This window comes from Plectrocnemia conspersa, unplaced genomic scaffold (assembly GCF_051122295.1).
Source record: "Plectrocnemia conspersa isolate PC_06_02 unplaced genomic scaffold, ASM5112229v1 ptg000014l, whole genome shotgun sequence".
NCBI classification, from domain to species: Eukaryota; Metazoa; Arthropoda; class Insecta; order Trichoptera; family Polycentropodidae; genus Plectrocnemia; species Plectrocnemia conspersa.
This window is the reverse complement of record NW_028277178.1, coordinates 31,026,563-31,042,377: the sequence shown is the minus strand read 5'-3', so window position 1 is coordinate 31,042,377 and position 15,815 is coordinate 31,026,563. Positions and strand designations below refer to the sequence as shown.

At 29.5% G+C, this 15,815-nt stretch overlaps 1 protein-coding gene and 1 long non-coding RNA gene across 5 annotated transcripts in view; both read right to left on the bottom strand.

The window, feature by feature from the left end:
- The window catches only part of Ac76E (adenylate cyclase type 2 Ac76E), an 81,910-nt gene extending 78,961 nt beyond the window's left edge, over window positions 1-2,949 (bottom strand). For both annotated transcript variants that reach the window (XM_088203875.1, XM_088203876.1), the window contains exon 1: window positions 2,511-2,949. In XM_088203875.1, the coding sequence (XP_088060001.1) occupies window positions 2,511-2,520 (10 nt within the window). In that variant the 5' untranslated portion in view covers window positions 2,521-2,949. The remainder of the gene's footprint in view (window positions 1-2,510) is intronic.
- An 8,616-nt stretch (window positions 2,950-11,565) lies between these two features.
- Window positions 11,566-15,570, bottom strand: LOC148226782 (uncharacterized). 3 transcript variants are annotated; one of them, XR_015812257.1, is made up of 7 exons: window positions 15,431-15,570; window positions 14,817-14,968; window positions 14,552-14,756; window positions 12,411-12,474; window positions 12,191-12,346; window positions 11,979-12,128; window positions 11,566-11,919 (listed from the first exon to the last, which is right to left on the bottom strand). It is a non-coding gene; the product is annotated as an uncharacterized LOC148226782 (long non-coding RNA). The 3 variants fall into 3 exon arrangements; XR_015812259.1 differs by having other exon boundaries at window positions 14,821-14,968; XR_015812258.1 differs by lacking the exons at window positions 11,979-12,128; window positions 12,191-12,346; window positions 12,411-12,474.
- Between the last annotated feature and the right edge of the window lie 245 nt (window positions 15,571-15,815).

The following is a 15,815-nucleotide window of genomic DNA, read 5'->3' as shown; positions in this document are numbered from 1 at the left end:
TAAATCGATATCTTAAACAAACCGATAAATAAATGGATAATGTATTTTATACTTCCGCTACGTGCGATACTATAATAATAAAAATATCCCTTTTAAATTACATAGAATTTATAAATATTTTTAGAAATCCTTTTTAACAAATTCTGTTTAAAACTCTGGTATTGATATTGGCAGTCTATGTGCATAAAAGCTGCTTGCTTAAGCAGCAAAATCTCTCACACAGTGAACTCTAGTGTCATGGAATTTGCATAGCTTATCCCTGGTATTTATAATTGAGATAAAATATTTTTAGCTCATATTTCATCATAATCCATCTACAAAGATGAGGTTTTATATTGAATATCATTGTATGTAGTCTAAGTACTAATTCAATTATCAGTTTATATTATAGCAATTAGACTGGGGCAATTAAAATTCTGACCATAACTTATATATTGAGTATATAAATAAAAGCCAATAGACGTTTTTTTATATAGACTTTCTCACGTTATTTTCATCATAATGTTTCAAGTTTTGGAATATACGTAAATATAATATATACGTATATCACTATCAAAGATAAGAAATCATATTGTTTATTAAAGCACAAAAAATCCTATTTTTGCTAAGGTTTGCAATATATCGTTTAAACCATAACACTGAAATTGTTGGATAAATTGATAATAAATCATATTGCTACAGAAATAATCCTAAAAAAAGTTTTATGAAGAAAAAAAATCATTTAAAAATAATTAATCAAATGGTTTTCTCATTATTGTTTCAATAACTTATAGTCTGAGATATTGTATATATATATATGTGTTTGTATTATATTTATACATCGTAAATAACTTTAACAAAGTCGATTTTTATTCTTGAATGAAAATAAATATCTAAACTTTAAAAGTAATATATTTTTTCATTGCCTACACTTTTTTACAATACTATTCGAAGGTGTAAATGTGATATTGGTATATAAATATTTTATTTTTTATTTTTACGAAGCCATTTCATTTTATTTCTAGGGACGCATATTAAAATATCAATATTCGGTCGAAATATAATAATCATTTATTAAATATTAAAAAGAGACCTCTTCGTAAATACTTAATCGAATTAATTTAAAAATATTTTTTGAGATTTGAGACTGAATTTTATTAAAATATTTCAGAAAATCAATGGATAAAAAAACAGTACAAGAGCAAATATTTAAAAAATGCACTTCGCATTTAAAAATAGCGCTTTTTATATATAAGTACTATTTCTTCCAGAAAAAAATACAAAATGATGATTTTTTTTCAATAACTTTCATGAAATGTTTGTCAGTTAAAAGTTGAATTTAAACAAATAGTTTTAAATGATTTACAACCAGAGTAATTCTAAAAACTACTACTATGTTTTTTCCCTTTTATTTCTAAAGAAATGGAAGACACTGAAAAATTAAAGACATAAGATTTTTATTTAAAATTATATTATTGCAATTCTATATTTTTTAGCATAGACTATAATTATTTATAGGAATTTTACAGTATCTTAGTATTTAAAACATAAGCAGTATCATTCTTACTGTATATTTTTATCACTCACAATAAATCTAATAGCATACTATTATTACTGATGCTAAAATAATTATGAACCGATCAAAAACATTTCATAAAACTTTATTTTTATCTTCAAACCTATTTGCAACATAGTTTAAACTTCATATAAAATGGTATTATAGTTTTTAAATCTGATAAGATCAAATCAAGAATGCAATTAGATTTAAAAAGAAGCAAAGATCATTTAAAAAAATATGATTTAAAAAAACTGCTTTTAAAATTAAATATATTTTTTTTTCAAAAAATATTCCATACAATCTTAAAATTCTTTAAAATTAAATTGTAGAAATAAATAACCTTCATTAAAAGTCGTAAAAGTAAATGTTGCCAACTACTGCTTTAAATCACTTGATAACAATGACTTAAACACATATATTTATGGCTCTTTAAGAAATTCAAGATCGTTGTGATACTTATACAATTTAACTCTTCAGTCTCCAAAGTTTGCGACCCCTGACCTAGTATTATAGTACCGTGAACTGAACTTCGGTTGAATACAATTTATATGTAATACATTTTACATTTATATAATAATAATAAGCGACATGATTTCTCGTTCTACGTATTTTTTCATAAATAAATTAAGAATACCGTATAATAATTACACAAAATGTTTCTGCATTATATTACCGTTATCTCAAAAAAGACAAATGGTTGTCATTTGAGAGCAAAAATAAAATTATTGTATAATTTAGCTCAGCTTTTTCGTAATATAATTTCCTTACGAAGGTATTTATCATAAAATTGTTCATTTGGAAGTTTAATTAAAAATGGTATGCATCTTCCGCATTTATATGAACTTCTTTATTATATTTACATATATGTACATACATATATGAGTGTATATATATAAATAAACAATCGACCATTTTATTACAGAAATAAACTAGAACTTAAAGGCGTCTCTGTTAATAAAAATAAAAAACTTACCTTCCATCATATTTTATTCAGTCGATGTGATCGAGTCCCTATAAAATTTTGATCCTAAACAATTTTTAGGCGATCATCGATTTAAAAATATTTTATCTTTTGTTTTTTTATATTAAAATACTTTATTATTGTGTCACGATCATTCGCCAAGTTGTAATCCATTCATCGTGATAATTTAAAATAAATAGCCGAGACACGTGACAAACGACATAAGCACATGTCATTTCTTCACATGCGTTCGAATTATAATCATCATCATGGGGAGGAGTTTCTAATTTAGAATTTCTACATTGAACTTGAATGTATCACTCGCAAAGGTCAAAGTCATAACTTCTTCGTAATAACCGACTGGGTTAATTGGACTGTGCTACGATTACGTTTTCGCGCGTCAAAAAACTCGGAGCGCACATCGCGACGCTTCAAGCGCAACAGAGTGACTGAAGTTTTGTACTGAGCCAAACTCCCGACTCAGCATCCGATGTAAAAGTAGGGTGACCACAAATAAACTGTTAGTAAGGACACGGGAAAAGCGCTTACTATTTCACCCATAATGATACAGTGCGACCCTAAAATAATGTATATCTTTGTACGCGGAATATAATGATATGTTTTAAAGCATCTAAAATAAATTATATCTCAATATTTTTCTTACAAATTGTAATCAATTTTATGTTGTGATTCTAGGTAAAAAAAATAATATTGATTATCTACTCCATTAGAAAATATTCCAATAGAGCAAAGCGTCTGACATGGATGAGTTCTTTCTCCTACTCTTTTCTATATATACTCCAAATCTATATTTAAAGAAGAATTTCGGGTACGTAAAATAAATTAAGGCCGAGGAGACAACTGATAACATTCGTTATGCTGATGACACCGCAATATTTTCTAAGACCGTTCACGACCTTCAAAGATCCTTGGATTAATAAAAAATATGTACATGAGGACTGTTAATATATACATTAATACAACAAAATTTATTGTAATAGTCAAGCTTACCTTATGTCCATTAAGCTTAAAATTAGAGTAGTTGGATAAACGACGAGATGAACCCCAACGAAATGGACAATTAATATTTAAATAATTAAATTCGTCAAGTACTACATTTGGTTAGTAGTTAGATGTAGGAGATTATCTTTAAAAAATAAATTAATCAATAGACTGCAAGTGTTTAAGATGTGAAAAATAACCGAAATATATTTACGATATCATTAAATATATTTATGATAGAATAACGAAATATCTTTATGATAGTAAAATAGACTACCTCAGATTCATTATCTAAGATCCAAAATAAAAGCTTCTTTATACCTCAATAGTGAAAAAAATTAAAGAAAAAAAGTTTAGGATGAAAACTATCTCGCATAAGCTTTGTATGAACTATCCCAAAAAAAGTTCAGATTTATCGTTGCAGCTAAACATCAACACGATTGGCTCTTAATTTATCTTAATTAATCTTTATTTTTCGACGCTTCTTTCAAATACCATTAAAAAATATGTGACGCTTGGTCACAATGCAAATCACTTCCGAACTCGCTTACTAATGATACTCGCTTGGCAATTTGCAAACATAAGATAAATCATTTAACACTGCCGTCCGATACTGACATTTCTTTGTATACGTTTTGATAAATTATATATGTTGTACAATTAACTGTTATCAGATTTTCTGTCTAGGGATTGCAATACCTAAAATTAACATTCGGTACTACCGGTATTACAAAATAAAATATAGATATTATTAATATTTTTTTAAAATCTATACATCTTATTTGTTCCAAACAAAATCTCCTTGGCTTAGAACTACGAAAACGACGATGCCCATAATGCTTGAAAGCAAAAGCGTTTGTTGTAAGGGTTTAATCTAAATAGTTTTTTTGGGGTGGTGATGATGGCGGGTGGCAATGAGACACAGATTGAGCCGCTGCAGTAATATTTATTTAACGGTTTACGGTGTTTACATGGTTAGAATGGGGCGGACGCGCGACGGCACGCGTCCGAACCCTTACAAGCTTGCCGGAAGAGAGGGAGCCGTCACAACACCGCTATTTCTGCGCCGACCAGTTTTGGCCATAACAAATCTATATTGGCCCCCATACGGCTCCGGCCCTAGCAATTTACAATTGCGAACTATAACCAGGGGGAGGTATGGGGGCCTTGGCGCTGCTGTTGATTAAATGCTGGCGGCGCAAAAGTAGCAAAGTCGTGACGTATGGTGTGGCGGCGCGGCCTCCAGTGACGCGCGGCGTGCTTCGCTCCAAGCCGAGTGGAACACGCGTAGACCCGGGCGGCGCGTAGGGCTCCAGGGGGCGCGAGAAGAACGGGCATGTCCGGGAGCACCTTTCGGGGCCCTGTGGTGCGTCGGTGCAGCTACACAGGGCGCGCGCGTGACGGGCCCCGAACATGTGGTTCGAGCTCGGAGTCGCGGGGGCGTAGCCCTACGGGTGCGTGACGGGCCACGCGTGGTCCACTCGAGCCTGGTCTACGACAGCACTTCGGTGGCTTCCCGCTGGAGGCGCGTGGCGGCGCCGGATGCTTCTTGGGTCACGTGGTCGGCGGCGGCGGCTGACGATGGCGGCTCATGGTCGGAGGCGCAGGCCCATCGTCTTGGTGGTCCGCCAGCTCGAGTCCGGATCCAGGGAAGCTCTGGCGGGGTGGCAGCAAGTGGGTTTGCAGCGGCTCGGCTTTTTGTACTGCAGCGGCGTCTGTGTCTGCCATTTTTCGTCTGACTCCATATGTGTGCTCAGGATCACGTCGGGGTCACCAGTTTTGGGGTGGTGATGATGGCGGGTGGCAATGAGACACAGATTGAGCCGCTGCAGTAATATTTATTTAACGGTTTACGGTGTTTACATGGTTAGAATGGGGCGGACGCGCGACGGCACGCGTCCGAACCCTTACAAGCTTGCCGGAAGAGAGGGAGCCGTCACAACACCGCTATTTCTGCGCCGACCAGTTTTGGCCATAACAAATCTATATTGGCCCCCATAGTTTTATCGGGGTAGGACATTAAAGTAGAATAATAATATCCCTTTCAGTCTAAGAGGGCCGAAATATTGGTCCACTCTACCTTTGCAAAAAATCCCACCGGCTGATATTTCGGGATAAATTTTAAAAATGTAATTTAACATGTTCGACATTTTTATATTTTTGTATATGCGCAACGCGTTCATATAAAATAAATACATATGCACTCAGATAAATCTAACAGTACCCAGAAATTCCCAGCATTTTTTATGATAAGGATAGCTGGCGAAGTGAAAACAAAGCAAGTTTTGCATACACGAAAAAATTGCTTCATTGAGTAGACGTTACGCCGAGCATGCAAAGAATTGTTTTCTAACGCTCCTAGAAAAAAACACAAAAATACAAATATGGATACAATCCGTATTTATTCTTGTAGAGATATCTTAGAAATTATATTTGAATTCTTTCCAAAATGAAATACTTTGCTTGACTTAATAAAAAAAGTTGTAAAACGATTAGTTTAATTTTAACAAAATGTTTATTGAAAACAAATTTAGATATGCCGTGTATTCACATTATAATTTTAGGTTTATTTAACATTGTCTTTTTAATTTAACTGTATACCTCACTACAAAGTTTTGTTAAAATTTATTGAGTAATAGTACAAAATAGAGCGCACAATTTTTTGTGACATAGGTACAGATAAACATACATACCACAATAAATATATCAAAATGCCATCTGGGCACGATACCTGAAAGGCTTTCACCGGTTGTTATATCAAATACATGTAGCATATAGATATAATATAAGACATGACATATTTATTTTCATTTCAGTAAAATGAAAAATAACATTCTGTATAAAATATGTATATTTTTCAATAAATGTATTAAATTTGAAAAACAGAAAATTTATTGTTAAACAGTTATTTTAATTTAATTTTAATTTTAGATACTGTCCGCAATTTCTTATAAGCTCTAATGTATCCTGAGATTCTTATTCCTCTGATATTTTTTTTAAATATAAAATAAAACAATTACTGCTAAATATTGTATATTTAATAAAATAAATAAATTTGCCAATTTTAATAAATATTTTAACTTTGTAGTGAGTAGTAAATTATCAGTTGGTCAACTGTTTATTCAATGAAAATAAATAGCTTATCTAAGTAATGTATTATCAATTGTTGTTAGTTTGGTTAGCTATCCGATAATATTTTTACAAGTACGATTCTAAAGTGAATGGTTTCAACCACTTATAAATACACGTTGGTGCTGTACAAAAATAAAAGTACAATAATTCTCGTTGTCCGTTCAAAAATATGAATATGAGTCTTGATATCCTGTTTATTTATAAACGCTCATATTCTTACAAGTGACACTAGCTGATTGACATGTTTGACAATTGTCAGTGTGTCACTATCACCCACGTGTATCAAAAACTAAAATTTTATCTAAAAGCTCGAAAGATTGATGTCCGGTCGTTAAAATCACTTGTGATGTGTCTCAAACGGCTAAGAAAATAAATAATCGAACGCTTGACCCGTTTTTAACGCCAACGAGAACTGGAAAATCCGTGGAAGAGAAAAGAGATTAAAGTAATAATATTATAACTAAAATTAGAATCATAAACTTAAAAGATTGTATATATATAAAAATATAAAATATAACGCGTCAGATTTGTTCACTTTTTTCCCCTTAATAATTTATGATTATAATTTATAATTCAGCTCAACATTAATTAATTATTTACTATGTATCATATACCAATAAAATCCAGATGTTTTTTTTTAAATAGTGTTATATCTGAAATCAGCGTGTAAATTTTCAATTATTTATTTTTTATCTTATCTATATGTCAAAAATATTATTATATAATGAATCATTATTATACTTATGTTATACATTCTTCCCTAGACACAAATAAAACTGCAACATAACAATATACGCTAAAACCTAATAACTGTATCGTTTATCTTTTTTAAGACAACGTTGCAACTTACAATATAACTAATAACTGTAAAATACGTATTTTAAAGCTTCGCATAAAATCTTATTATGTTGTCGTGTTTGTCTTACTTTAATATAGAGTAAGGATGCGCAAAATGCATCGCTAAATTTATTTAACATCTATCGTAAACAATCCTACGCAAAATCTTTAATCGGTATTTACTTTGGCCAGATAGAGGAGCTTTTATGAAAGATCAACCGTAAGTATAAACTTGGTACAAATGTTGCGTTTGCCGTAAGCTCTAAGATAACCCGAGTATTAATTTTCTATTCTGAACCCGAAATTAGTGACCATAAACAACTTAGATACATAGTTAGTTACGTTTGTGAAGCATGTAAATATATTCTCCGGCAGAAATCCTTAAACTATGTAATTTTCGGTAACTTTCAAACAGTCAAATAGAGTCTATGAATCTACAGAATATAATTTTGTAATATAAAGTTTATCTTTTAAGCTTATTGACATTGCAAAACAGATATAAGACAGGAAAATAAGATAATAGAAATAAATATTCACAAAAAAGAGACAAAGAGCAGATCGGAACACAACATTCGTGGAATTTACGAAAATATGAACCAGATACATATCCACGAAATCTAACCGATACCCGAAAAATCTTTTTTATTAAATTCACAGAATTTTAAATCAATACCGTTACGATTTCACTATAATATATCAAAAATATTCAGACGTTTACACTCGTGAAATTTTTCATTTTTGTACTGTCAACAATTGTAGTAATACTATAAATTTTTCGTGGCAATTTTAATCACAAGATACATAACAAGAGCTAGGCCAATCCTCTACACAATTAACAACTACTTAGTAACTTGTTGCCATTTTTATTATTAATTATTTATTTATTGTAAATGTTCCATTTCAACAAGACAGGCGTTAACTCAAAGCGTTAAAACGATGTAAACATAATCGGACTAAAATCGAAGTCTGTGGAGCAGTAATGTTTATTTTATTAATTAAGAATCATTTTTACTACCAATAGATGTGAATATGCACGACCTTACTAGATTTTATTATAATAATTCATGCCGATATTCACCCGTGAGATAAGGAAAATCTAGGAAAACCAAATCTGTAATAATCAATTTAATTTATAATTACATTATTATTACTGATTCTAATATTTTAGACACGATAGAATAAATAGCCCCAAGAACCATCTTATTCCACTGTCAATCATGCTGGTCATATTTTTATTAAAAATATGACCAGTGATACAAAAATAATATTTTAAGTTAAGATTTTAATGTGGTTATGTATAATACTAAAATTAATTCAGCATAATAAAGCCTAATATTATTATTTATATAACTGGATTTATGAGATTCTTGTAGATCTTCTCGGCACCGTTGCTATGGGTAAACTACTACTTAGAGTCGATAGTAGTAATCATTATTAAATGAGGTCCTAGCTGGCACTAAATTGGATCTAAAGAAAGAAGCTGAAGTGGTTTTTGGCAGTCAAAGCTTCATTGTGATTTACGGTTTTATATCATAAAAATTTTGTGGGTACATATTTTTAATAAAAATAAGTTTCTGTAAGCCGCTAAAACCTATTTAATTTGTATGTTTTACGTTGTAATTTGAAGACATATGGCTTCTCTAGAAAACTTTTTAAGTAATAGGATTATTTTGGCAGCGTTTTTGCAATCTTATTCGCTCATGAATGTGCACTTGTAAAATTATCTAAATTTTTTTATATAGACTGTTTTAATATTTATATACCTTAGCGTTTTACTATTCGAAAATTAAATATTCAAGTATAATATTGTAAAGGTAATTTACCCGCAAATTACAACGTTATTAATCAAATCCATAATCTTTATTTGGGATTATTATATTTATTTTAAAACAATAGTAAAAATTGGTTTAAAACTAAACTTCAAAATCTTTTTATTGAAATGGTTTGTAACTTAGCTAAATATTTTTTTTTACAATATACAATTAATTATTTGTACATTGTATTAAATCTATAATAAGTTATATTATATTCTTAATCGTAAAAATAATAATTTGCAATATTTATTTAAATACGTCATCTGTATTACAATAACAGAACCTGACACAAACTGATCCAATAAGATTTATATTTTCTTGAATTTCAACAATCTGTTAACTTGTACATGAATACTTATTTTAGCAATTTCTATGATGTCATCAACAACAAACAGAAACTGAAACATCCATTTTCCTGGTGGAAATTGCTTTGGAAAGAATTCTGGTTTTGCTATAGCATTACTTATATTTAAGACTCCGGTCTAAAATAAATTAAAATCATTTTATAAGCAAAAATATTTTTTATACTGCATTATTTAATACCAATGGACAAGCTTTTGAGATGTTTGTGTATTGATGAATAGCTGCATACGTCCAGCTGTTTTCTTCCAACATATTACAAACTAAATCTTTTGAATACATAAAGCTCGCTTTATACTGATTACCCATCCATTCATATGATTTTAATAAAACCTAAAATAAAAAATATATATAAAAACTAATCATTAACACAAAAAAATGCAGTACGTACAGTTACATTTTTGTCCCATGTTATTAAAATTGTTCCAGTGATGTTAAACATATACGGAGATGTTCTATTGAACTTTCCAATGCTCGTTTCACACGCTGTCATATATTTATCAACGCAAGTCACTTCTGATCTCAAGAGTAGGACGGAAAAATATCTCTATTAACAGTTTTTTACATATGCATTTCAACCAGTAAATAATAAAGTATTATTAATAATATAAATTTACTTCATTGTTATCACTGATTATTCCAATTATCATCATAAAACTAGCAAGTAAAAATAATAAAAACTTTAAAGCCATCGGGCCTTTCATGATCAACACTACATTAGATAATGTTCGTTATTTCTATACCGCAGAATTGTGTTATTATGATACGCAACTGATTGCTATCTATATAAAATGTGTAGCTGCGTTTTAAACTCAATTTACTTAATATGAATTTTAGTAATCTATTCAATTTCAAAAATGAAAAACAAATCACATATGAATAACATGATTATATGTTAATGGACCGGAACATGGATTTCACTAACTGAGACTTTACTGGCTAGCCCTTTATTAATTCGGAGTACTAAGTTTAGTATAATAAGGTTTTTATGAGTACTAATTTATCTCCATTAACCTTTAGAAGTCCAAAGGCATGTATGTCATGCCCAAAATGGTTTTACCATTACAGTCCAAAGGCATCCAAGTCATGCCCAATACATTTTCTATTTTTTCAAGCCATTTTAAATGACTTGATAATAAAATTTCCAGTATTTTATTTCATTAGTTACTCATAGATACATCTATCAATATATTACGGTAATAAGATTCAGTAATTACAACCATTTAAAATAGAATTGTTAGATTACAAAAAGTCATTGTAAAATTTATTGAGCCATTTATATATTTTGGTTATAATATTTTGACCATGCGCTCAAAATCTGGACGTGTAAATTTTTATTCAAGGTTCTATATATCATTCAAAACAATCCCATTCATGATTTGGCAAAGCTGCTAGTAGCAATAATTAAAAAAAAACTGTTACTATTATTTAATTGAACTTTATTATTGTTATTTTTTATTACAAATCTTACCATCATTACTTAACAGATTACCCCAATGCGTCATAACGACCAATATACAAACAATAATTATATCATAAAATATTTTTAAAAAAAATAGTGATGGTACACCCTAAAATAAATGAGACACATCGCATATTTATTTTCTAGCTCCTCATAGCTATCGACGAAAACATCATTGTGTTTGACAAGCTCATTAAGAAGCTGGATCGCTCGTGCAAGAGGAGCGTTCTCGAGCGCTGACGCTCTTCATTTATTCAAAATCTATTAACAAATGGGTTTTCATGAGTAGACCAGATTTTGAAAAATTCATATGAGGACACTAAAGAATCAATTAGTTTTATTTAGGGATGCTGTGGGATTTGTTCAGGGAAGGAAAATAAAGACAAATAAAGGACATTTTTTTTGAGAAGAACTGACCCACTGTAAATAATGTTATATACGATTTTAAAAAACTTAAATAGAATTAAAATGTTTATTATGCTATGGTTTGTCAAATAAATTGTACAAAAAACATTTTATTGAAATTCAAACTTCATTTATATTAATTACGCTAAAAGTTAGTTACCAAAAAAAAGTTAAACCAAATACTAAAGTTTTATTGAATGTGTGCCTTTAAGTTATTGTATTTCAATTTTTAAAATTTATTTTTCTTTAATTGTAATATTCGGTTTACTTTTACATGAATAGATACTTTAGCAATTTCTTTGATGTCGTCAAGTAAAAATAAAAATTGAAACATCCATTTTCCTATTGGAAATTGCTTAGGAAAATATTCTGATTTTGCAATGGCGTTTCTTATATACATCGTTCCCGTCTGAAATAATTGTATATCATTACATAAGTAAATTAAATAAATACTTTATTACTTAATACCAATGGACACTTATTTGGAACGTTTGTGTACTCATAAATAGCTGGATATATCCAACTATTTTCTCCCACCAACGCGCACACCAAATCCTTCGTAGACATAAAGCTAATTTTATATTGATTGTCCATCCATTCATAAGATTTAACAAACACCTTAAATAAATGCATTACAAAAAATAAGAAAATACAATTATGATCTAATATGCTATACATACAGTTAAATTTTTATCCCAAGGTAATAAAATCGTTCCAGTGATGTTAAACATGTACGGAGATGTTCTGTTAGCTTTTGCGACGCTTGAATGGCATTTTGTTATATATTTGTTTACACAAGTAACTTCTGATCTTAAAAGTAAAATTGTAAAACTTCTCTGAAAACAGTTTGTTATTTAATATTACTTATAAAACATATTTAAAACACTTAAGAAAACATACTTTATTGTCATTGCAGATAATTCCAATTATTAATGTAAAACAAGTTAGCAAAAAGTATTGAACTCTGAAAGTCATTTTACAGTGGTTAAAATAACATTCAAAAATGCTTCTTATATTTATAATTCCAAATAAAAAGTTGATGTAATGATGATATATGTTTAATTGCCATCTAAATTAAATGTGAGGTTTATTTTGAATTTATTTTCTAGTAATGTTACATTCAAATAAATTACTTAGTGAAATTTAAACATGATTATATTATAATGATCACTTTGAAAAAAATATTTATGTGTTTTTAGACATGTTTGATGATAACCCATCGTTGTCCATATTTTTTATTTTATTAAAATAAAATTTACCATTAGAGCTAGACTTCTTAAGCAATTTTATTTAATAAACTAATTTAACAGTCTCATCAATCCAAATATTGTAAATAAAATAACACTTTTATCCAATAAGAGTGAAAAACATAGAAAGTATAAATAATAAAATAACTTTTTTACAAAAACATTACAAAATTTATATATTTGGCATATTATTAACATAATTTTATGTTAACTACAATTTTTAGCTTTTTTTTTTCAAAGCAAGAGTTTATTTAAAAGAACTCAATTTATATAAACAGTTTTGGTGATGTGAGGGTTTTTCATTTGCCGGATAAATAAATATATATATAATTTTAAATAAGAAGAATTGAATACATTATTTTTATATTACACAAGCTTTTGACACATCATTGTGACATACTGGTTACAAAACATTTTATTCATAAATATGGAGCTGTGGTTGTTTTTTATGTTAAGTTTAATATTCAAAGTTAACGGAATGGTATGTGAAAAGCACAATTCATTAACAAAATAATATAATAACGGTTAATATTTTTTTAGGAAATTGAGCTAACATTTGAAAGATCCGTGGTAAATTGTTTTGAAAAATATTCCAGTAATTGTTCAACATCTGTTATTAAGTATAATAGAACGTCACCTTATATGTTTAATTTCCAAGCTACTTTTAATCTAATATTGGACGAGAGCGTGATGGTATATATTTTATATATTCTACCATTAAATATGTTATAGTGTAAGTATGAAAATGTTTAATTTTTTAGTTTGTAGTGAAATCATATGAATGGAAGGACAATCAATACAAAAAAAGTATTATCGAATATGAAAAACCACTTTGCTGGGTTATTCAAGGTGACAATTTTTTCTATCGTGTAATCGAACAATACACCAACTACCCAAAAAAATGTCCTATACCAGTAAGATTTCTTTTAATAATAAAATAATACAGATTGATTAATTTAAACATGATGTGTTTATTATTACAGAATGGATTTACTGCTAAAATTGAAAATATGTTGATGGATGCGAAATTTTTTACAAAGTCGTTTCCAGTTTCTAAGTGGAAATTTGTATTGTCGTTTATAAATAAATCAAAAGTATTTTTGATATCATTACATGTGTTTTTTACAGTAAAAAGCATTCTTGTTAAAAAAAAACCTAAAAAATATGTAATAAATAAAAATAATCAAACGATTGTATAAAATTTTATTGTTATCTTATGGCTTATTGTAAGGTAAAAAAAAATACGTAATAAAATACATTTAAACTGTAAATTGTATTTTAAATTAAAGAAAATACAACCGTGGGATCATAACTTTTTTCGCGTTAAAAGCGCCATAAAACAATCCAATAGTTTTTTATGAGCAAGTTACTGTGTCATTGTTCCTTTTTTGACCAGCGGTCATATTTTTTTCAAGGATTAAGATAATTTTATTTTAATACAAATCTGACTATCATACCTTCGACAGGTTTCCCCAATGTACCATTACAGCCAATATACTGAAAATTACCACCATGTCTCATTCTTTTTACACTCCTCGTGTATTGCTTTCTGAAATGCTCGATTATTTATTATTCTTTTAAATTAATGGTTGTGTTATATTATTTTTTGTAGTTTTTTTATTTTTAAATTAAGAAAAAGTAAATAATTGAGACAGTTAATAATTCACATAAGATAAAGTAAGAGTTATTGATAGTTACACCTATATTTGTTTTTTTTAATACAAATGTGACCATTATGACTTGATCGATTTTCCAAATGTGTTATGATGGCCATTATAAAATCACATTGTTTACCTTAGGTAGATAAACACCATCCCATATAATTTTTTCCAGCTCCTCGCAGCTAGCGCTGAAAACATCCTTATGTTTTGCAAGCTCGTTGAGATGCTGGACGACTTGTGCAAGAGAAGCGTTTTCAAGCCCTGACTTTCTGGTCGCAACGGCTTAGAATATAAGATGCGATCGCGATTAGGACACTGAAGCTTGCAGCTGAAAGTAACTGACACAGTCGTTCTCATCGCAAGCTTTTGCGGTGTACATACATACAAAATCTCCATACCTACTCGAGCGTCACTCTGAAGTCATCAACGGTAGTATTGCTTAAAACACTTCCGCTTTAATTGTAAGAGTATTCCCCCAGATAATTACAAAAAACGTGACAACGTTACACTTAGCGATGCAATTATCCATTAACCACAGACTCCGGATCTTCTGTAAAAAGAGTGAATCTGAATTTGTGCGAATAGTCTAAAATACTTTGAGGTCATTAGCATTTAATAAATTGTCGAATGTATGTCGTTGAAAAGAGCAAAGAAAGCAGAGGCTAAGAATGGATCCTGTGGTACTCCAATTCTGGAGTATCGCTTCGAAGAATATTTCACTCATTCGAGCGAAATATTCATCGAAGCGACGATTACTATAGCTATATAAATGCATAACGCAAGTATTAATGTAAGGATAGCAGGGCACTAGGTAAACAGATAATAAACGTATTTAAATTTTAAGTCAAGTGAAACTAAATTTTTAATTAAAAATTTGACATTGTAGCGAAATGTAAGCGAGCACGAAACTTTTATCAGGGTTGTCAAGTGTATAATTCTACAAATTTCATTTGGAGCTCACTTATGACAACACATCAAGACAATTGACATGAGTTCCTAAAATTGGGCATACCCATCAAGGCAGAAAAGATCAAGAAAGCAGCCACTTCCCTCTTCACAGCAAATCTTGTTTAGCTAAGACGTCTGGAGTTAATATACTAGCCTCCTTCGGAGACGACTGGATACTTCGAACGCAGACAAGGGGCTACGAATATTTTACGTACACATAAACACAATTAAACGCAGCTGACACTTAGGTCAAGACATATAAATGATTGTAATAATTATAAAGTATTTAAATATAAAATTTAGTATTTTAATTATATTTTAATAAAAAGCAAATACATTTAAATATAGCATTGAATTAAGAGAATTACAGTAAATTTATAATTTTTTTTTATAATAAAAATACTTTATTAATTTTTTTTCTTTTTTACTGTCATGATTTTTTCTTTAGA